This window comes from Danio aesculapii, chromosome 3 (assembly GCF_903798145.1).
Source record: "Danio aesculapii chromosome 3, fDanAes4.1, whole genome shotgun sequence".
In the NCBI taxonomy this organism is placed as follows: domain Eukaryota; kingdom Metazoa; phylum Chordata; class Actinopteri; order Cypriniformes; family Danionidae; genus Danio; species Danio aesculapii.
The window spans coordinates 35773764-35796942 of NC_079437.1; the positions used below are offsets into that span (position 1 = coordinate 35773764).

The 23179-nt window shown below is 35.4% G+C and overlaps 1 protein-coding gene across 1 annotated transcript in view; it reads left to right on the forward strand.

The window, feature by feature from the left end:
- si:dkeyp-72e1.9 (syntaxin-binding protein 4) overlaps positions 1 to 20504 on the forward strand; it is a 94776-nt gene extending 74272 nt beyond the window's left edge. Inside the window, exons 13-22 of the mRNA XM_056453883.1 lie at positions 3986 to 4082; positions 7014 to 7141; positions 9995 to 10087; positions 11041 to 11106; positions 11318 to 11506; positions 12873 to 12989; positions 14040 to 14089; positions 14167 to 14297; positions 16002 to 16059; positions 19105 to 20504. Of these exons, the coding sequence (XP_056309858.1) occupies positions 3986 to 4082; positions 7014 to 7141; positions 9995 to 10087; positions 11041 to 11106; positions 11318 to 11506; positions 12873 to 12989; positions 14040 to 14089; positions 14167 to 14297; positions 16002 to 16059; positions 19105 to 19165 (990 nt within the window). The 3' untranslated portion in view covers positions 19166 to 20504. The remainder of the gene's footprint in view (positions 1 to 3985; positions 4083 to 7013; positions 7142 to 9994; positions 10088 to 11040; positions 11107 to 11317; positions 11507 to 12872; positions 12990 to 14039; positions 14090 to 14166; positions 14298 to 16001; positions 16060 to 19104) is intronic.
- Positions 20505 to 23179: the final 2675 nt, after the last annotated feature.

The window sequence follows — 23179 nt, forward strand, 5'->3', positions numbered from 1 at the left end:
GTTGCTATCAGCCCTAATTAACAGCAATTAACCTAATGTAACGCTTTGTGTCAGCCTTTTAATTTAATAAATTTAGCATTTTTGGAGTTTTGGTGTAGCCGCCTTTGTTGAATATAATTAGTTTATAATATAAAATAACAAATACGTTAAATATAGTTTCATTTTGTGTTTAGTTATTCAGAGTTGATGTTAATCACAGTTTATTAATTCAGTTGTTGATGCCTCCTAATTGACGTAAAGCTAGATAACATTACTTTGGTAACAAAATTAAATCGAATTCACATTAAAAATTTGTGAAAGTGTGAAAAAAATAGAACAACATACCTGTGGATTTGATATTTTTTATCCTTTTTAACATTTAAAAGTACAATTTAATTGCTTAAATACAAAAAGAATTAAGGGTTAAATGTTTACTTTTTGCATTCCTTCTGAGTGCAGTGCCTTGTACCTGTCCTTTTGTTAATGCTAAAATCAGGCCCAGCAATTCAGGTGAATCTGACTTCAAAAAGAGCCCAAATCTCAATAGCAGAGCACCCGAGAGAATGCTTATAAAGATAACCTTTAATATCTCAGTGTCACTTTCCTCCTAGATCTTTGTCCCTGCTCTTTGTTATGGTGCAGTTGTTTAGCAGAGATTTAATTTAATCCCGCTGATCCCAGGGCTGACCCTAATCTACCGGCCCATTAATAGGATTAGGTCTCAATGGACGAGAGCACTTAAATGTGGACTAAAGACACAGTGCGCACTACATTAAGTGTTGCACGAACAGGTATTTGACACTGTGCAAATTTGCTTTGTGACTTATGTTCATATACATCTGCTAGTAGATATGTTGTATTAGAAACGGACAGTTTTCTTGATACTGGAGTATGAACATTTGGCTATGTATCTTATTTCTGTGCCTGTATTAGATCGTATGTTCACTTTTAATCTGATTAGCCATATTACAGCCTTTTGAACTCTTATCGAACATAAGCCTCGCTTTATTGTACACCATTTACCTCTATCACCACACTGCCCTCTTGTGTATGTAGATGTAATGTGACTTTTCAGGCTCAGAAATGTAAAGAAATAATCAGTTAACTATACAAATATATTGGTAATGCATCATTTTAAGGTGTTCGTTAAACACTTTCCATGTACTTGCTGTAGTAATTACAATAACTTAGCATACTCTGCATTTTAACTCTAACCATTTATTAAGTACATGTAATTAATTAATATATTGCTCAGTAGTTAAATGAATAGCTACATCGTGACAATGATACCTTAATATAAAGTGTAACCAATATATTCTCTTACTTTGTTAACCAAATGTTTAAGTACCAGCGTTTAGAGAAAATAGATACTGAAATATCTCCTGTTATGAGTAGTATTTTTCTCAAAAAATTTGAAATAGATTTTATAATATATAAGAAATGCAAGCAGATAGAAAACTCAATCACACCGGTGCAAAATTCACTCACAGATATCACTGGAATCAAAAGTAAAGTTTTGATGTTTCTGCCATTTTTCTGATTTCTTTAAGTGTATCTCATCCGCTCATCTTTTGATCTAATGTTGTTAAATAAGCTCACACAAATTATTTGCTAGTAGTTTGAGAACATTGTGCTTTCTTTTTTAAATCTTTAAATAAAACACAGAAAGTGGATGGGTCTTTTGTGGTTGTTTGAATGCATCTGAGCATATGACTGTTTAGACTATGAATGCAGTTCAGTCAATTGAATGTTGACTAGCTCTGGAAATGGTCATACTGGCAAGCTCAAAACCTTTCAGACATTTTTACACTTTTAAACAGTGGAACAGTGGCTCAGTGGTTAATGCTGCCACCTCACAGCAAGAAGGTCGCTGGTTTGAGTGCCGGCTGGGTCAGTTCCCAGCTAGCAAAATTCATGTGACTCAAATCCAGCCCACACCAGACACTTACATCCGGCCCACATACCACATGAAATGATGGCACTTGGGCGGTCCGCTCCTGTTTGCCAGATCTGGGCCACAATTAAGCCATAGCAATAGCACATATCAGCCAGAACTCAACCAAATGAACCAGAACTGACTCTATTTTGGGCCACACACAGCTTGCTTTTATTCTGGCCCAGATCCGGCCCACACCAGACACTTACATCTGGACCACATACTGAATGGACTGATGGCTCTAGGGCGGTCCGCTCCTGTTTGTCAGATCTGGGCCACAAATAAGTCAAATCAATACCATATATTAGCTAGAATTCAACCAAATGAACCAGAACTGACCCTATTCTGGGCCACAGCTTGCTTTTATTCTGGCCCTGATCTGGCCTACACCTTACACTTTCTTGGTGTGGCAAAGTACAAAAATCGCAGCATGCATTGCAGTATGAATACATTCTATAGATTACTGATGCTACAGTTTTCATTATTTGCTGTTGATTCTGCTGTTTATGTTGACGTTGATTTTGTCACTTTTAGTCTCTTTTTTGTGATGTTTGTGAGTTTTGTTCATTTTGTTAATTGTCTCCGATGTTGAGGTTCATACGCTGATTATTGATGTCTCTGTGAGCAGAAGTTGAACCATAGAATTTTTTTAGCTTATTAACCTTTATAATTCTGTGGCATGTGCAAGAATGGTATTACGTTACTTCTAATAATGGATTAAACATTGGTTAACATCTGTGAATTCTATTATTTCTTCACAGGTTGTGCCTCACTTCATTTTATTTTTATTTTTTTTTACTTGGCTTGTTTGCTGTAATGAATAAACTTTTCAAGTAAAGTTCTTAAAAGTTACAGCAGCCCAAAAGAAAATTTATATTAAGAGGTTCAGGGCTATGAGCCCAACTAAAGCAAACACTTTTCTCCATGATGGTGACTTTAGTCTATGTGGTCCACATATGTTTTAGCATAACCGGGCCACATTTGCCATATCTTCTCTGAGCTGCTTTAGGTTCACAGCCACATTAGCCAGGGCTAACTGTGCCAAATATTTGCCAAAAGTGGCCCACATTTCTTTAAGGATAACTGGGCCACATTTGCCATATCTTCTCTGGGCCACTATAGGCTAATGGCTGCATTAGCCAGAGCTTACTGCGCCAGATATTTGCCAAAAGTGGCCCACATATGTCTTAAGATAACTGGGCCACATTTGCACTTACACGTGTGAGCCACTTTAGGTTTAGACCCAGATTACCCTTAAATGACTATGCCACATTTTTACCAACTGTGGCCCACATTTGTCCTCCATCATTTGGGCTAAATTTATCATTTTCCACATGGGCCACATTAGGGTCACGTTCAGATTACATTTTGCCATAAGTGCCTAATCTTTGCCTTAAACGGCCCATATATGGATTTGAATCTTTGGCCCACCTTTTGTCATTGCACAGGTTTGCCACTTCTGGCTCACATCATTTTGTCTGGGCCGAAGGAATACCACCAGTACCGCACAACTGCCTAAAGTGGCCCACATTCGTATGTTATCCAGGTTGTAATTTCTGTGTGGAGTTGGTGTGGGTTTCCTCCTGGTGCTCTAGTTTATCCCTTATCTTAAGACGTGCGCTATAGGTGAATTGGATAAACTAAATTGGCCGTAGTGTATGAGTGTGTGTGTGTGAATGAGTGTGTATGGCTGTTTGCCATACTGGGTTGCGGATGGAAGGGCATCCACTGTGTAAAATATATGCTGGAATAGTTGGCCGTTCATTCCACTGTGGCAACCCCTGATAAATAAGGAACTAAGTCGAAGGAAAATGAATGAATGAATGTCAGGGCAATATTTGGCTGAAATACAATTATTTGAAAATCTGACGTTAAAAAATGACATCAAGAAGCTGTCCAAATGAATTTTATAGCAATGCATGTTACTAATTAAAATTTTATATCTTTGAATATCTTCATGGAACCTAATCTTTATGATTTTGGAGTAAAACAAAAATCTATAATTCAGGGTTATGAATGTAAATTTGGTTGAATAGGTATTATAATATTGATGGTTTGGTCTTTTTACAGGCTTTGTCGTACCTGGGTCTGGATGTGACAGATGAGAAGAGACGGCAGCTCAGAGAGAGTCTCACCACAGACCCTCAGGGAACAGTCTCATATGGAGGTACAGACACATCCATAACACTCTTATCCCACAACTGCAATACATTATCCTGGAAAAAAAGACACAATTTTGCAATTATTTTGATGTGGACTTAAATGGACTTAAATCAGGAACTCACATATAGATGTGTCATATAGAACTCAATATTAGATGTGATTATGAAATAGGTTCAAAATATTTTGAGATTTATAATATTTATATACAGTATCAGTTCCTTTTTTGCAATCACCAGCGTCAAACACACTCAACAGATTCAGTTCAGTTGGAGCGTTAGGTTTCCATACAGCTTAATAAAACAGGTTGCATGACGGAAAAAGGATTACTGCAGTTAAGCAAAAACATTAAAAAAATAGGTAGTGTAGCACGCAAATTCAACATTACGGAAATAACCAAAATCTCTCTCGCACTCAGTGATTACCGGTCCAGCATGCATGCCTAAGGTTTCCAACCTCTGAAATAACCACAGGAAATAATCATATTTTGACATGAGCGGAAATGCCTCTTCTGAAGAGAGAATCAAAATTCTGGAGTTTATATTTTAAAACACTTAGAATGAGTTTCGGAGACAAATTGCGAGGGAAGGGAAATAATATTTGGGTTCAGTACAAACTTAGACAGCTAAGTATATTTCCAGGCTGCTCACGACAGGGAGTTTATGCTTCACCGCAGGAAGATGCCGTCGCCCGCAAACCCTGATCAAAGTGCTTGTGCTAAAGCAAGAGCTCCGCTGGTTTCCTTGTACTTCAGCTGTGCAAACACTTAGAGCAAGAACACCTGAACATAAATATTCCCTCTAGACAGTTTTTCTCCTGTTATCAGGAATATGCTGGATGGATTTAGCTGAGTGACAGGAGAAGAGAATATATTTAACTTTTTTTTTGTTTAGCAAGCAAAAGGTAACCTGAAATCACACTTTTTTAAAAATCTACCCTACAGTTTATGTTTATAATAGTTATAATTTTTTTATGTTTGTGAAATATGTTTGTTTATAATTATTATTGTTAAAAGCAGTTTATTTTGCATAATATTTTTGAGAAAAAGTATATTTTTTATAAGAATGTTTGATTAATCTAAAGTTCAGTAAACAGCATTTGTTAAAATGTGTAACAATTATATTTTTTATATTGTATTATAACTTTTTTATAATAAAATTTTTTATATGTATAATTATACATAACACTCTGTAAAAAATTATAACATTATAAATGTTAAATGAGACTTTTGATCAATTTCATGTGTTTTAATAAGGTGTCTAGGGAAAGAAATTGTAACATTTAGAAAATTATATTATAACTGAAGAAAATGGATGGAAATAATCAAGGAGAGACAATCTTAACTGTTAATTCTTTAAGTCTTATATACTGCTGCAGGGACTAACAAGACTTAGCAAGCTCATTCTCCAACAAGTACTTGACTTCATTCTTTAATATGTCTCTTGTGTTGTTTAATCGGGACGGCATCACCGACATCAATGTCATGTTTTAAAAAGTGTGAGAAAATCAAATCCCTTCCAATCCCTTAATATCACTCATCTGCTGCTCAAATTAGTGTGATAGATGGGCATTTAAATCAAATAAGACTTCAGAATTTTGTAGTCTAGCAAACAAATAGTGTACACAAGTGCTTTCTTTCTTTCTTTCTTTTTTCTTTCTTTCATTCTTTCCATCTTTTTTTCTGTCTTTCTTACCACCAATGTTTTAATAGTTCATCACTGTTTCTACAAAATATTAACTGTTATATAATATTACTGTTTTAAAAATGTATTATAAGATATACAGTTGAGCCCCCCTTTAATTATTTTTTTCTTTTTTTAATATTTAAATGATGTTTAACAGAGCAAGGAAATCTTCACAGTATGTCTGATAACATTTTTTTATTCTAGAGAAAGTCTTATTGTTTTATTTCGGCTAGAATAAAAAACGTTTTTATCTTTTAAAAAACATTTTAAGGTCAGAATTATTAGCCCCTTTAAGCTATATTTTTTTCAATAATCTACAGAACAAACCATCGTTATACAATAACTTGCCTAATCACCCTAACCTGCCTAGTTAAACTAATTAACCTAGTTAAGCCTTTAAATGTCACTTTAAGCTGTATAGAAGTGTCTTTTTTACTGTCATCATGGCAAAGATAAAATAAATCAGTTATTAGAAATGTGTTATGAAACTATTATGTTTAGAAATGTGTTGAAAAAATCTTCTCTCTGCTAAACAGAAATTGGGAAAAAAAATAAACAGGGGGGCTAATAATTCAGAGGGGGGTAATAATTGTGACTTCAAATGTATATGTTTCTTAAGCACCAAATTATCATGTCAATATGATTTCTGGAGACACTGGAGACTAAAGAAATGACAAAAAAATCAGCTTAAAACATTTTAGTCTAGATTATAATGCAGAAGGTCAATCACTCATTAAATAATTATTTTGTTTAGCTCTTATTTTACATTTTTCAGTGATACAAAACACAGATGTTTCGGCACATTGCCTTCCTCAGTGTGATGCCTTCCTCACAAACCGAGGAAGGCATTGTGCCGAAGCGTCTGTGTTTTGTATCACTGAAGAATGTAAAATGAAAACTAAACAAAATAATTATTTAATGAGTGTGAATCATGACCTTCTGAATAATATTGACAAGATTAACGCACCAAAAAAAGTTTAAAAACCACGAGCACGCAGTGCAAACTTCATTACTTAGTCCATTACATAGACTAGTCCATTATTATAATTAAGTAAATTAAATTGTAACCATTTTAATGTTTTACTGTATTTTTAAGCCTTATTGTGTCTATTAAAACATTTTTAAGTATTTCCAAATAATCCAAATTCCACATTTTTGACTGATAATGTGAGGATATTGATGTTTTCATCTATGCATTTAGTTCTAATACTATTCTTTACTATGTCTAACTGTGTCTCTGTTTCTGTGTTAAGACTTTGTGGAGGCCACACGCAGTGTCTATCAGGAGAAGCTGGAGGAGGTGGGCCTGGGACAGGGACCATTTATGTTCTCCTACCAGGAAGCAGCTAGTTTGATGGACACCTCTGCCTTTCATTCCCCAGTAAGTAGAACTGTACAGTTTCGCATTGCTGTGCTTGACTGTAATACAGACTAAAACTATCCTCACAGCACCTCCTCACATTATTGAGACTTCACTTTCTCCTAAAGTTGAGCGTGTCGGGAGATTTACCCAGCGTTCTTAAAGGAGCTTTTCTGCTGCTCAGGAAAGTTATCAAAGCTGTCGTTTAAGCTCTTAAACGCTTCAATTGTCAGAGTTTGGATTTGTCTCATACTAATATGTAACCACTCAACTGCTTCTGGTCTTAAAGTGCCCCATAATGTGATTTTTCTACGAACATTACCTTCCAATCAGTGTGTAATGAAGTTGTTTGTGAATGTAAAAGATCTGCAAAGTGTTAAAGATTATAAAACATACTTAATTAACCCCTTTATTAATCTGGGGTCGCCACAGCGGAATGAACCGCCAACTTATCCAACACATATTTTACACAGCGGATGCCCCTCCAGCTGCAACCCATCTCTGGGAAACATCCATACACACTCACTCGCACACATACACTACAGACAATTTAGCCTTCCCAATTCACCTGTACCGCATGTCTTTGGACTGTGGGGGAAACAGGAGCACCCGAAGGAAACCCACCCGAACGCAGGGAGAACATGCAAACTCCACACAGAAACGCCAACTGACCCAGCCGAGGCTCGAACCAGCGACCTTCTTGCTGTGAGGTGACAGCACTACCTACTGCGCCACGGCGTCGCTCGAAGTTATTGTCTTTTAAAAAACGAAATTGATTCTGCTGTTTATATTAATGAATAAAAGCTTACATAAATGCAGACTGATACATCTGTTACTTGTGCATAAAAATCTATGCAAGGATTGCGCATGCATACAAACTCTTTGCTTACATCTATAGCTGCTTTCACACAGTAATAGACAGTATTACTGTCTCCCTTTTTTATTATACTTTTTATTATAATTTATTTAATAATTTCATTATAATCTATTTTATTATACTGACTCCCCCACCCTCTCATACACCCCCACACTCTTCTCATAACTTATGCCGAGGTCAAACTGCATGATTTTAGCCCCGATTTTGACTCGCCGACTGGTTTTGAGAAATCACCGACAAATGCCTGAAATCACACAGTGTGAACTATCAAAGACGCAATCTGAGAAAATCGCTGATGAGTCGCAGATGCACGTGAGATATTTGCCATGCTAAATATCTGGAACTGTCTGCGATTCAAATCCTACTGTGTGAAATAAATTTCGACTGAAAATAACATCAGTGATCAACACTAGCCAATAAGAGAGCAGCATTCACTTGTGTGGTTACCTGCAGGCCAGCGGGTAGTTGGGGAGAAGTTAAAAACGCTCATTTTCAGTTTATTTGGACCCAAGAAATGGAGTAAAAACTAGTGTAAATTTGGCAGGAGCACCCGTGTCTGTTTGACATGTTATCTGAGCAATATCACAACTAGGTCAAAAAAGAAAAAAGTTGAGAAGAAATTGCTAATTCCCTTTAAACCCAGGTAATATAAATTACGTATAAAATATGTGCATTTTCTACCCCATTAAAGGCTTCTTTCTCAATATGTAGTTAATAACAAAGGATATACCACGTGTTTTTGGTTGTGAGATGTAGTTTGAGCAAAGTTGTCTGCGATTCTTCCTATCGTAAAGTCATGCAGTGTAAAACCCCCTGTCGCCGATCCATCTTGCAATGTAAACAAAGCAGCGACAAAACGGTAGTCATGCAGTGTGCAAACATCTGTGACACGACTACTTTGAAAATCATGCAGTCTGAACTCGGCATTATACTCTCCAAAAATCACTGCACTATTTAATATTTGCACATTTAAAATTGTACATATTTATTGCACTTTGTTGCACTAATTCATGTTGAATTGTACATATCCACTGCATATATACATTTGTAATTATGTTCATATATATATGCATAATTCTGATTATTAATATTAACCTGTACATATATTTATCTATTGTAAATCTCTGTATGTAATGTTCATAGTACATCCATCTGTAAATAATACCCATAGTTTTTCTATAATTGCACTTTATACTTATACCCATATCCTGCACTTGCTGCTATTGCACTCCTGGTTAGACCTAAACAGCATTTCGTTGCCTTGTACTTGTACATGTGTAATGACAAAAAAGTTTAATCTAATCTAATCTCATTTTAACACATCCATTTAAAAAACAAGTAAATTCTGACATCATTTTAAACTTAATTAAATGATTACATTTTCCTTCTGCGTTTACAGACAGCAGAATTGTGTGAATTAACTGGTAATGTTACAAGTTTTCAGTATTTTTAAGGGCCTGTTCACACAAGATCTCTTTACAGCAAAATACCGGTAATAATCTGGAAAAGTCTGAATATGTGAAAGCGGCTAATGAAAAAGGGCTTGTGAAATGCTGGTGCATATAAATGGCTATTTTACAGTCATGAGATCTTATAATAAACTGCAAACTTACGAGCAGATTTGTCCTCCAGGTTGGAGCTGATTTTGTCCAGTATTTTGTCATTAAACTTTTATCATTAAACTTTATCATAACTTATCATTAAAATTTTGATTTAGTAAAATCAACACAGTTTTTAGCATTGCTGAAAGTAGGATGTGTCATCTCAGACATGTCAATGACAATTTAGCAGTAGACCAACCATGACAAACTGAGCCATGATGTGACTAATCAGAGCATAGCAGACTCTTGGAAAGGAGGGGCTTAGAAGCTGATTTTTTAAAAACAAAATAAGGAACATTTAATTATTATAATGAGGCACTTTTAAATCTTTTTTTTTCAGACGTTTATGCTTATAGGGGAGTATTTTAACAGTATTGCTTCTCTTTTCTTTTCCAGACATATGAATCAGAGTGCAGCTACAGCAGTGAAGAGCTGGAGGAGTTTCAAAATGAAGTCAAACATCTCCAGGTGCAGATGAAACAACTCAAGGTGAGAGCTCAGACAAACAGATGTAGCTGGACTGAAACTGTTCCTTCAATAGCTACATAAGTATAAGGCTAGAATAGCTGACTGCAAATCGCGTCTGCAACTACATGCAATATTCATTCACAAACTGTAAAAGTGAAAGTCTCTCTTTGTGTATTTTTTGTGTGAACTATTTAATATATCCATATAGTTGTCCAAATTAATGTCCTGTAAGTGTTTTATAATGGACGTGCACCCATAAAGGAGGATCTAGCGAGGTTCAATGGTGTTTTTTACCATAGAGTGTAAAATAAACTTGCGTATGAGCTTCAGACGTGCTCTGGCAGAGCTGTTCACTGTTTCTGTCAGCGATCTCCCAATAATATCCAGCGGCAAACTCAACTGCCATCAGATCAACGCATTTCAACAGATTTAGGGTGATTTACTGTATTTTAAATTTGTCTATATATTTTTTTGTCTATATATTGGTCTCTTGCAATCTCCCTGATGACTTTGAATCTGTGTGTTTAAAAAAAAAAAAAAAAAAAATATATATATATATATATATATATATATATATATATATATAGTTTTTGTTTATATATATATATATAATTACATTTAAATAAAATTATATATTTTTATAAAAGTTAGACAGGTGGGCCTTCAAGAAGTGGGCCCCAAAGTAAAAAGGTTGAGAACCCCTGATCTAGATGATGTTTTTGATGTGAATATTATTAGTATATATTAGGCAATTCAGATGATTTTTCATTACAATGTAAACAAGTGAACCTGATGAACACTGTATGTGTTTATATTTAAATGTGTGTACATATTTTATATTCCATATATCCCAGCTGTAAGTTTAGACACTTAAATAGATCTGTTATTTGATTCTTTATACATTTTGGCAAAACATAGCTAAATATCTGTTAACAAAACTTTTGTCACATGAAGATTTATTGCAATTTTCTCAGGGGATGCTGAAAGACACAGAGGACAGTAAGAAGACTCTGGAGGATGAACTGCAGAAAACAGCTGAGGTAAAGCCTCAAAAAAACAACATGACTAATCTCAATACTTTCAAAATATGCAGTTCAAATAGTAAGAGGCATACAATGCGATTTAAGTCATGGATTCCCCCTTTTGCCTTATTATATTTGAGTATGCCAAATATATGTTATCTCAGCGTTTGAATATATGTGACATTTAAGATGTTTGGTTGCCTTGTTTGCTTTTGTGTGTGTGAAACAGAAGGCCACAGCCACGCTGGAGGAGAATAAGTGTCTGAAGAGTAAACTGCAGGTGGCAGAAGCTGTGCAGAGACAGACCAACAGTGCAGAACAGGACTATGAGGAGGTCATTCAGCTCCTGGAGGCCGAAATCAAAGATCTGAAGAACCAGCTTGCCGGCAAGAAAAAGAGAGGCCTAGAGGCCACTAAGGTACATTTCAGCACATTCCTCTGTTTGCTGAAAAATATTCACATTATTATTATTCATATTATTTTTTGTACATTATTATGTTTTACAATGACACAAAAATTCTTATACAAACTTTTACATGTGTATACATTATTTTTTACAACAGTTTTTAACATCATATACTGCAAAAGAGGTTAAGGAAAGAGAAAAGAAAAAGAAATTCTGAGGGAAAATGAAAAATAAATGAATATTGTTAGATGTTCTTGCTTCAATTGCTGCTTTCTTGTTAAAGTATTTAATAAATGTTACATAAAAATTCGTCTACGTGATAAAAGTGTTACAAATCTGATCACTGTATGCTGATTTTTAGAGATTTTGATTTTTTAGCTCTATATCATCTCTCTTGACTATTCATATATATTTTTAAGAGATTTATTAAGATGTTGGAGACTGTAGCCTCCTGGGCCGTGCTTCAAAATGTTGTGCTTCAGGTGAACCAAATTCATGTGCCTGTTTGGGAGCTTTCCTGATCCTGTTAACCCTTGTCTTCCGATACGCTTCCTTTCATTATCTGCTTGTATAGTCTTATGTCACGTGTCATAGTTTCTGGGTCCAAGCGCTCTATCTGACTATATGGGGGAGGCTCAATAAATGATATTAATGAACGCCTACAATGCTCTGTAAAACTATTGAAAATCCTAATCGTAATGTTTATTTCAGTGCCTAATAATAGATGGCCAAAAAGTAATACATTTTTATAAGTTAAGTTAGTAGTTTGAAATAATATAATGTGTAAGAAATAGTATAGAGAGAAATAAGTCTGTAAAATAGCAGAGAATGTACTGGCAGTTTATTGCAAGGGTTTTATACTGTAATATTCAACACCAACCCAGACAATATATCACTTTAAACTATTAAAAATGTTTGTATAAGTCACTTAAAAATTGGTTAAAAGTTGTTGAAAGAAAGATCAAGCTTCCATAATGCAATACAAAAGCATAAATAAATGAGGGGGGGATAATAATAATAAAAACATGAATTACAAAATATGGAAAGCTGCTAATTTACAGATATTTATATTATAATCGTTATAAGACTGTATAGTGTGACATGATTTAAAGGTGGACATAACTACTTTCTCAATTCAAATGAGCAGAGGCTTGAACTTGATTTCCATGTCACGATTTAAACAGCGAATTATAGTCAAATGAAAGTCCAAAATGTAAAATAAATAAAAAATCCAAAAAAAGAAAACAAAATTTACTAAAAGTTAATGGACTGTAACATGTTGTCAGGTGATTTTGAGGCTTGTTTTTTAAACTTGAGTTAACCAAAATAATTTTAATAGTTTTAGTTCAAGTTATTCTAATAGCCTATTTCTTTTTAGGAGGATGTGATGGATTTGAACAGAAGGCTGACAGCCATTGACAGCCAGTTCAGAAAGTCTGAACTCACTCGAAAACACTTGGAAATATCCAACAAGAAGCTCCTTGGCTTTGCCCAGGTAAACACAAAGCACATTTCTAAACTTAAACAAACTATCAGCTGTACACTACCTGACAAAAGTCTTGTTGCCTATCCAAGTTTTAGGAAATAAATAATAACTTGACTTCTAGTTGATCATTTGGTATCAGAAGTAGCTTATGTGAAAGGCAAAGGCCACTAGATTACGCTTATTTTATCCAAATAAAATATGAACATGCCTTGATTTTTAATTATTTAATTAGGACAGTAAGGTCTGACTTTGCTTAGACAAAAGTCTTGTGACTAAACAAATAATGTGCAGTATAGAATATAAAGTCATGGTGCAGTGGAAAAAGAATTAATATTGTGTTTGAGTCCCATGAGCTTGGAGGACTGCATCTATACATCTCTGCAATGACTCAAATAACTTATTAATAAAGTCATCTGGGATGGCAAAGAAAGCGTTCTTGCAGGACTCCCAGAGTTCATCGAGATTTTTTGGATTCATTATCAATGCCTCCTTCTTCATCTTACCACAGACATGCTCAATAATGTTGATATTTGGTGACTGGGCTGGTCAATCCTGGAGCATCTAGACCTTCTTTGCTTTCAGGAACTTTGATGTGGAGGCTGAAGTATGAGGAGTGCTATCCTGCTGAAGAATCTGCCTTCTCCTGTGGTTTGTAATGTAATAGGCAGCACAAATGTCTTGATACCTCAGACTGTTGATGTTTCCATCCACTCTGCTGATCTCTTTCACGCCTCCATACTGAATGTAACCCCAAACCAGGATTTTTCCTTTACCAATCTTGACTGATTTCTGTGAGAATCTTGGGTCCAAGTGGTTTCCAATAGGTCTTCCGCAGTATTTGTGATGATTAGGATGCAGTTCAACAGGTGTTTCATTGGAAAAATCTGCCTTCTGCCACTTTTCCAAATGATTAACTAGAAGTCAAGTTATTATTTGTTGCTCCTACACTTGGGATTAACGACAAGAGTTTTGTCAGGTAGTATATGTAGACATCAGAAGTCCTTCAAAAACAAAAACTTGACACTCAATTAACACTTGACATTCTTTACATTTTTACAGAACGTCCACAAAGTACTCACCAACAGTTACTTATTCGGGATTGAAAATGGGTAAGTTGTTCAAGCCAAACTTGCTGAAAGTGTCATTGTCCCTCCGTCCTTGATTCTTACATCTGTTCATTCCACAGGAGTGCACAAGCATCTCCAGCAGCCGACAGCCCCGACACACCGTCCCCGATCCCAGACTCGGCCTGCCAGCTCGCAGCAGAGGCCAAAGAGCTCGTGGATGGAGTCTGCTCGCTTTGCACTGAGGATCACAGTAAGTCAGAAATGTGCAGCAGATCAACTGACCATTTAAACTGAACAATGCAACTTATTCTATGCACACTGTAAAAAAAATCTGTTATTAACAGGGTCCGTATTTTGTGATTCACAAGTCTTTTTCCATTTATTTACAGCATTATGGGATGTTGATCTCTGCTCTGATCGACTTTTGATGCTAAAAATACAACTCTACAGTTTAATAAAGTGATTTTTTATTGACATTTTAGTAGTTTGAAATAATATAATGTATAAGAAATAATATAACGATGTAAAATAACAGAAAATGTACTGGTAGTTTATTACAAGGTTTTTCGTACCATAATATTCAACACCAACCCAGAAAATATATCACTTTAAACTATTAAAAATGCTAATAAAAGTGACTTAAAAGTTGGTTAAAAGGCTAAAAGTTGTTGGCATTAAGATCAAGCTTCCATAATGCAAAAGCAAAAATAAATGGGGGAAAAATAAAAAAATAATAAAAACATGAATCACAAAATAAGGAAAAACTGCCAATTTTTGGATATTTTTTACAGTGTATATCAGGGGTCACCAATCTCAGTCCTGGAGGGCCGGTGTCCCTGCAGGGTTTAGCTTCAACTTGCCTCAACACACCTGCCTGGGTGTTTCAAGTATACCTAGTAAGACCTTGATTAGCTTGTTCAGGTGTGTTTGATTAGGGTTGGAGCTAAAATCTGCAGGACACCGGCCCTTCAGGAACAAGTTTGGTGACCCCTGGTGTATATGTTTGTTTGACTACAGGTTGCAATGTCAAGTTAGCAATGCTGTCATATATTGTATATTCTCATTTTGGCATTTTAAAGTCAAGAAAACTTTTAGGATGCACTTTCTGTTAAAGCGGTTTCTTAAAATTTTGAGTCAAGTCACAAACATGAAATGAAAATAATCATTATGTCCAGATGATTAGAGCTCGATGAATCAGAGAAGGAAATGGAATGATCCATAAGAACTTTTCTGGGAGCCAATGTGGTCAGCAAGTCTTTTTTAGAAAAGTTGTGCATTTAATTTCTAAGGGCTCATCCTCGTGCCCTAATCCCTTCTAAGGGTTCACCCTCCGGATTGACAGCTTTAGGGCAAAGGGATGAGCCATTCCTAATGTAACATGGTGTTCGACATCAAACAACTTTCACATGCAAAGGATCATGAGGGTCCGAAGTTTCCATCAGTTGTACCTTTCAAAAAGCTTCATTCTGAAAGGCCCATTAAGGTGGCCAGTTTTAAGCACTTCAGTCTGAAATGACACTTGAATATGACAGCCATGATTGTTTTTACTTCAAAGTGCTCTTTGAAGGGTGATAAATGCCAGTGTTTCTCAACCACGTTCCTGCAGGACCACCAGCACTGCATGTTTTTGATGTCTTTGTCTGTCACACCTATTACAGGTCTTTCAGTCTCTTCTAATGAGCTGATGATCTTAATCAGGTGTGTTTGGTTAAGGAGACATTGAAAATGTGCAGAGCTGGTGGTCCTCCAGGAACATGGTTGAGAGACACTGATATTTGCTGTTTGGAATACATAGTTTTGTTTTGTTTTTTTTAACTAAAATGGTGTCTAAACTAAAATCTGCATTTGAAAACGAAAATGTTTGAGGCTATCTCTGTTTGGATTGTGAATTATATCATTTGGGACATTTTGTAGACTTCTTGTTTTAATGAATTCATGGTTGGTTGTTTTACAGCATTACCGCAGTACGTAGAGGGATCTGTTATGAAGGCCGAAGAGGACTGTGATTCAGAGTGAGTGGCTTTTTTGTTGTTGTGTTATGAAGCTATCAGCATTTTCCCCTTGCACTGCTGCTGTCAGCTGAGTTTAGCTCAGGCCAAATGTTCATTTCTCTGTCATAAAACCCTTCACCAGAACTGCTGGCCTTGCAGAGGCTCTCACTTATCCAGTCTGACAAGGACACCAAAGCAGGCGTCACATGGATCATTTTTTTAGACTTTAGTGTTTTAAATGGCATTAATCGTCCATCACTGAGAGTAGAATAATTATTGCAGACATGGAAAATAGTCCTTTGAATTGGAACCAAAGACCACATCGCTTCCTAGAATGTTTGCACTGCATCTGAGGTTTTCTTTCAGGTCTCTGTTCATGTAAAAACACACTGATTCTGCTAATGAAGCTATTGTTCTCCTCTAAAGGTTTATGACACTCATTAATTGTCATCTTTTCTATATATTATATTATATTATATTATATTATATTATATTATATTATATTATATTATATTATATTATATTATATTATATTATATTATATTATATTATATTATATTATAAATTATAACTGGATTCTGTTTTATCTTTATATATCTAAGTATTTGCTCAAATAAAATATTTAAAAGGTTTAATATTTATATTTTAATATTCATAATATAAATACTCAGCTAACTAAATTATCCATCTGATAATACTAACTATAATACTACTTGCTATATTATCCATCTGTCAGCAGGAAGTTTAAAAATATAATCAAATTTAGTAAGATCAGTCTTTCTATAACATATTTTATTTGTACATGAATATATACATTGAATGATGATGGAACAGTTTAATCTGTAGCCATTTCATCTTCACAAAGTCCTTTGAATTATTAAAGAAGACACTTCACTTGCATTTAAAATTCTTTTTATGTTAACAACAATGTTAGCCCACTTAATACAAGCACGAGAATATAAACTTTGGTTTGTTCTTACGTTTTCTCTGTGCCATGTTAATTAAGTGATTTGATTAACCTTTTCACCTCTTCATTTACCTGATTATTCCTTGGATTTATATCTTTTTCTTTCCTTGTGTCTCTGTCAGGTTAACTAGTTTCTACTCCTGTTTATGTGATGCTCCACATTTCTATAGTAATTCACCAAACTTGCCTAGTTAAACTAATTAACATAGTTAAGCAGTTAAATTGCACTTGCAAATTGCAAAAAGCTGAATACCAGTATCGCATTAAACAGCACTGGGGAAATATTTGAAAAAGAATTGAAATTTCACAGATAGTGTCATGTCTGACGTGTAGTGCAAGGAGTGAATCAAATGTAAGAAACCAAATGCTGTCTTACAGGTTTATTGAGCTCAAAATAAGACATAAACAAAACACAGACAGGGAGAACACTCAGACATCCTGGAAGTAACGTAAACGACTGACAACAACTGGCTTAACAAAAGCAATATATACAGTTGAAGTCAGAATTATTACCCCCTGAATTATTTGCCACCCTGTTTATTTTTTTCCCCAATTTCTGTTTAATGGAGAGCAGATTTTTTCAACACATTTCTGAACATAATAGTTTTAATATATATATATATATATATTCCAAACAATTAGGTTAAACAATATGATAAAGGGGTGGAGACAATAACCACGGTAATTAACAAGAGACAGGTCAAATGAATGGGCATGACAAAAATTACAGAAATATGCTTTTTCAACATTGCTTTTGAATTTCAAACAACCTAATAGTTACCAAACTATAAGGAACAAATTCATTCTTTGACAAATTAATTCTGTTTTTTTTTTGGCTTTATTGGTGATAATGGTCAGGAATGTTGGACCATTATTGCCTTTTTAACATAAGTAGAAGGCAAAAACTAGACATTGTGGAGTTTAATAAATAAACGTCAGTATTTTTTAGTAAGTGTATGTTTTTTTAGCTTTTATTCTTTCCATAACAAAAAATAAATAAATAAAAAACGTAGAGCAACCCATGTTCTGTTATCATTAATATTTAACTTTAATAGGTGGAAGTGTCCGAGATATGAACAAAAACAAGTGATGCATCAAAGTTTGATTTTAAAAATCTTGAATGGTTATGAAAATGTTTATAACCATTCAAATAAATATTTAAAATGATTAGTTTAAAAATCTAGAGTGATATTAACGATATGAAGTAGTTCCGGAAACCTCTTAGTTCTCTGAATCAGAAAGAGCTTTAGAATCAGAAAACAGAATTCTCTGTTTATCTGTCTGACTTTACGGTGAATTTCTTTTGACCGTCCCCTGTTGTTTTAAAGAATATCACTACAAAAATGCATCAAGTATAAAAACCTCATCTGTTTCGTGAGGTGCGCACGCAGTCAGCGAAGGTCTGCAACACAGCGCCAGGCGAAAGAATAAATCAGCCTTTAGTCGCTGACATACTTCCATACTTCAGCAGGTATAGAGCTAAACCTCTAATGGCGGATGGCTGCTTCTCACTGAGGGCTGTTTATGCTAATGAGGAAGAGATTGTGACTAATGGGTGACAATGATGTCACCTCTGATGACATGTAGAAAGGGAGAATTTCAACCAGAGTGTTTCTGCAGACTGTTTTAATCAAGTATAATTACTAAAAAGATAGAATTAATAAATTTTCTATTAGAGGCTGGCTATACACACTGCTCACACACTGCTGCAGCACAACTGTCTTTAAACCCATTATAAAAGAGATTTTTGCATAATACATCTCATTTTATATGCTGTGTGTAATATTAAAATCACATAAATTGTATTGTATTATTAAATCTGTCAGAATGGTTGCTAAGGCATTGTTAGGCAGTTTTTCAGTGGTTGCTTTGCGGTTGCTAGGGTATTATAGGTAGTTGCTAAGGCGCTGCTAGACAGTTGCTAGGTTGTTTTAGGTGGTTGCTAAGGCACTGCTAGGCGGTTGCTAGGTTATTCTTATGTAAATATTAGAAAATAATATTTATAAAATAATTTTAAAAAGTGCTCATAAGATTTTTTACACTGAAGATCAAGGCACAAGTGTCATCTAAATTCGTGGTGTCTTTGTTTTTTGTTCCAGTCTCCAATGGCCACAGCCTCCTGTCCTCGGGACTCCAGCGGCCGAGCGAAGAGGACAATAGAGCATCCAGATCAACCAGATCAACCACAACATCTGAACTCAAAGCATACTGTGGAAAATAAGAGACTGTGAGCTTTCACTCCTTCAGTTCATTCTTCAGAGGCCTGAGCTCAACTCAAACTCATTTTTTAAAGCCGTCCATGTGTATATATAACAAGTAGCAGTACTCAATGTCATAATATAAAGCAGAAATCAACCCAGGGGACTGAAATCGGCTCTTTGAGATGCTCCAATGCGGTTTCAGTCTCGTCAGCATAACATTTACAGCAGATGGTTACCATACGACAATGATTTTTTGTCCGAATATTTCCTCATTGAACAACTGTAATGAAACACATGCGACCGTGCAGCTGACCTCTCTATTAGAGTTAGGTGTGTTATATACATGTATGACATTTCACTTTAGAAATACACGTTGGGACAGTCCTTACTCGTCATCATTTGATATGATGCTTATTTGTATCTGTTCTGAGAAGTGCTATGAAGTTTTGAAGATTTTATATTTTGGGTCCAGATATTTTATTATTATTCAGAGACAGGTAGACATGCTCGCTTCTGAAGTATGTGCACGGCTGCCATCTTGAACCTTGTAAATCTTGCCGTTGAACCCTCTGTGTCCTCTTCACATCTCTAGTAATTATGCCAGTCTTTGCTCAGACAAGTTTGCGCGAAAGGTCTGTCCAATGTCACTCAGCATCCACTGCATTGGTATTGGTTTCTATGATGGATGGGAACTTCCTTTAAGACTGCTGAATTTGCTGGAAAATAAGTCGTACAAAGGCCAAATTACAACAAAGGCTAGATAACAGTAGATAAATGCCAGTTGCATCACTGTGGCACAACAAAATCTTATCGTAATTCACTGTTTGGTAAAATATGGATGAACTCGATGTTGGGTTAATTTTTTCAATTAAATTTAAAATGGCTATTTTAACTCAACCGTTGGTTTTGTCCATTTTGCACACAGCATTGTGTTACAACCCAGCCGGCACAGGACGTTAACATGATGTCAGATTGGGGTTGTATCCCCTTGTCATGGGACGTTATATTTTGTTTGAAAATGAAAATTGGGTTGACGTCAGAATCCAACATCAGGCTGACGTCAATGCCCAACGTCGGACAGACGTTACATTTAGGTCACTTTCCAACACAACCTAAAAACAACAAAATATCAACGTCTAATGATGTTACAGCTTGACGTTGTGTGGATGTTACCACTATGATGTCTATCAGATGTTGGATTTTGGTTGCCATACCTGACAAATTAATGTCAGTATTTGACGTCAATATGGCGTTGGTTTAAGATGTTGGCTTGACGTTGGATTTTAGTCACTTTCCAACTCAACCGAAAATCAACAAAATATCAACATCTATAGATGTTACAGCTTGACGTCTATCAGATGTTGGATTTTGGTTGCTATACCTGATGAATAAGTGTCAGTATTTGACAGTATTTTTCAGTTAATATCAATGTCATTTCACGCTGTTGTTGGACGTTAAAATAACGTTGTCCTTAGATGCTGGCAACCTAAATCCAACCTAATATTATTGTCTTATGACGTTGTGTGTCTGCTGGGAACAATCCAGCATTTGGTTTAGTTTTTTTTTTTTTCTTTTTTTTTTCAGACAACAGATGGATCTTTTGAGGCTAGGGCTGTTAAATTGAATATAACAGGGCTTGAGGTTAACGCTTGTGTAGAACAGGTGAATTTTTTATAAGCGAGCCAAAGAGAATTTTGTCCAACCAGACAAAATGCAAAATTTCTGTGATTTTTATTTTTTTCAGCTCTGTCTCGTGCAGTCAGTCCAGCCTATCTCACGAGGAAATATAACTATTTACGTTTTGTCAGTTTAATGGCTAATACGTATGGATTCATAATAAGTCCAGTAGTATGAAATTGTACGATTTTGAAAACGAGGTGTGCACCAAAACCCCACCCCTAAACCCATGTTTACTGGGGGATGAGCAAATCATAGTAAATTGTACGAATAAGATTGTACGAATTTATATAAATTAGCCACTAAATCAAAAAGTTACGAATTGCCATGAGATCAAGTTGGTCAGCCTGTGGATAAGGAGATTTTCACAAAAATATTGAAATAAATAATTGAGCTTGAGGGCGGCATGGTGGCTCAGTGGTTACCACTGTCACCTAGAAGGTCGCTAGTTCGAGTCCCAGCTGGGCTAGTTGGCATTTCTGTGTGGAGTTTGCATGTTCTCCTCGTGTTCCCATGGATTTCCTCCAGGTGCTCCGATTTCCCCCACAGACCAAAGACATACGCTATAGTTGATCTGGGTGAACAAAATTGGTTGTAGTGTATTTTCCCAGTACTGGGTTGCAGCTGGAAGGGTATACGCTGAACAAAACATATGCTGGAATAGTTGTCGGTTCATTTCGATGAGGCGACTTCTGATAAATCAGAGACTAAGCCAAAGGAAAATGAATGAATGAAATGAGCTTGAACAAAAAAAAACCACAGACAAACATAAATTGAATTGCTCTATTCATAACAGATACAGCCTACCAAGATGCCATAATCAGAGGGCCGTTTTCACAAATACCAGTATGACAGCAAATTTGGCCTCGATTTCATCTGAATTTATGCTTAAAACTATTACATAGTATTAATATTAAATAGTACATTTTGACCTCTATCACACTGAAGTGTGTCTAAATGAACAATTGAGCAAGTTTGAACAAATCAGGTGAATCAATGATTAAATGATCCATTACGAGCACACATAAAAATGCTCAACTAAGTTTAAACATGCAGCGGTCAACTTATTTATATAAAACACAATATTGCAAGAACAAAACCATGGTCAGAATAAATAAATAAACAAAAGGTTAACGTCAAGCCCTGTTTACAGTTCAGACTATCCCAAGATTCATTGCAAGCCTCTTACTTTTGTTTATTTAAAGAAAATGAAGGATTACTCTTGAATATTATATTTCAGTTGACCTGATATCTAACAATACAAATGTCAAAAATACAAACTATCAAATGTCACTTATTTTACCAAGATGATTTTTATGGTTTATATTTTCAACCTAAATATACACAACAAGGTAGGTATTGTTTAAAATCACTCTAAAAAACATCCAGTACAAATGTGACTGCTGCTTCAGATCAATCTTTAGTAGAAACAACACTCAGTTCAGTCTTTGAGGACTTCAAATATGCAGCCTCGGAATCCAAACACAGGTAATACATTACGATTACACACTAGAGGACGCTGTCTTTTCTTACAGTAGTGTGCTGCAGTTTTTTGCTTTACGTTAGTCGCTTAAAACACTTAAGCTGAATTCTGATTGGCTGACAATCTTTTGTTCTTGCACTAATTAGTTTGTCCACAAGATGGCGGCACAAAACAAGAACAAAAACAAACTACTGAAGACAGCAAAAGATTTACGAATTATGATTACAATTGTACTGCGAGGATTAGAAAAAAATCACAAGTATCATAGTAATCACTCAAACCTCAGTAGTATAAACTAATTAAAGACTAATCTTTTTGCGCATGTGTCAAACGCCTTTAAAAGCTTCTTATTTTCCAGGTAAACTGAGCAGGATTTGGTTCGTCATGGCACAAAGTATATGGAGAAACAGAGTCATATTGCAGCTCCACCCTGAATTGGTCCATTCAAGCCCAACAAAGCCCACGGTTCAGGTTACTGTTTTCATAAGCACACTGTATTTGGCTCTTTTGTCTCGCCGTATAGGACTTACAGTCAATTATATCAATATGTAATAAGATGCGATCAATCATTTCCTGAAGATAGAGGTGTGTGTGTGTGTACGGTTACGCAGATGGTTTGTTGATGTTAATAACAGCACATGCTCTACAGATGCCGACATGTAGTCCTGTGATTGAACTAGATTGCATCATATGTGTGGCCTAAATATCTTTCTTTTAATGTTTTTAATAAAGTCAGATCAAACATGCGAGATGCGGTTTGGATTTTATTTCACAGATCTAGTTTTTGGGGGATTTTGAATGTATTATTATGAA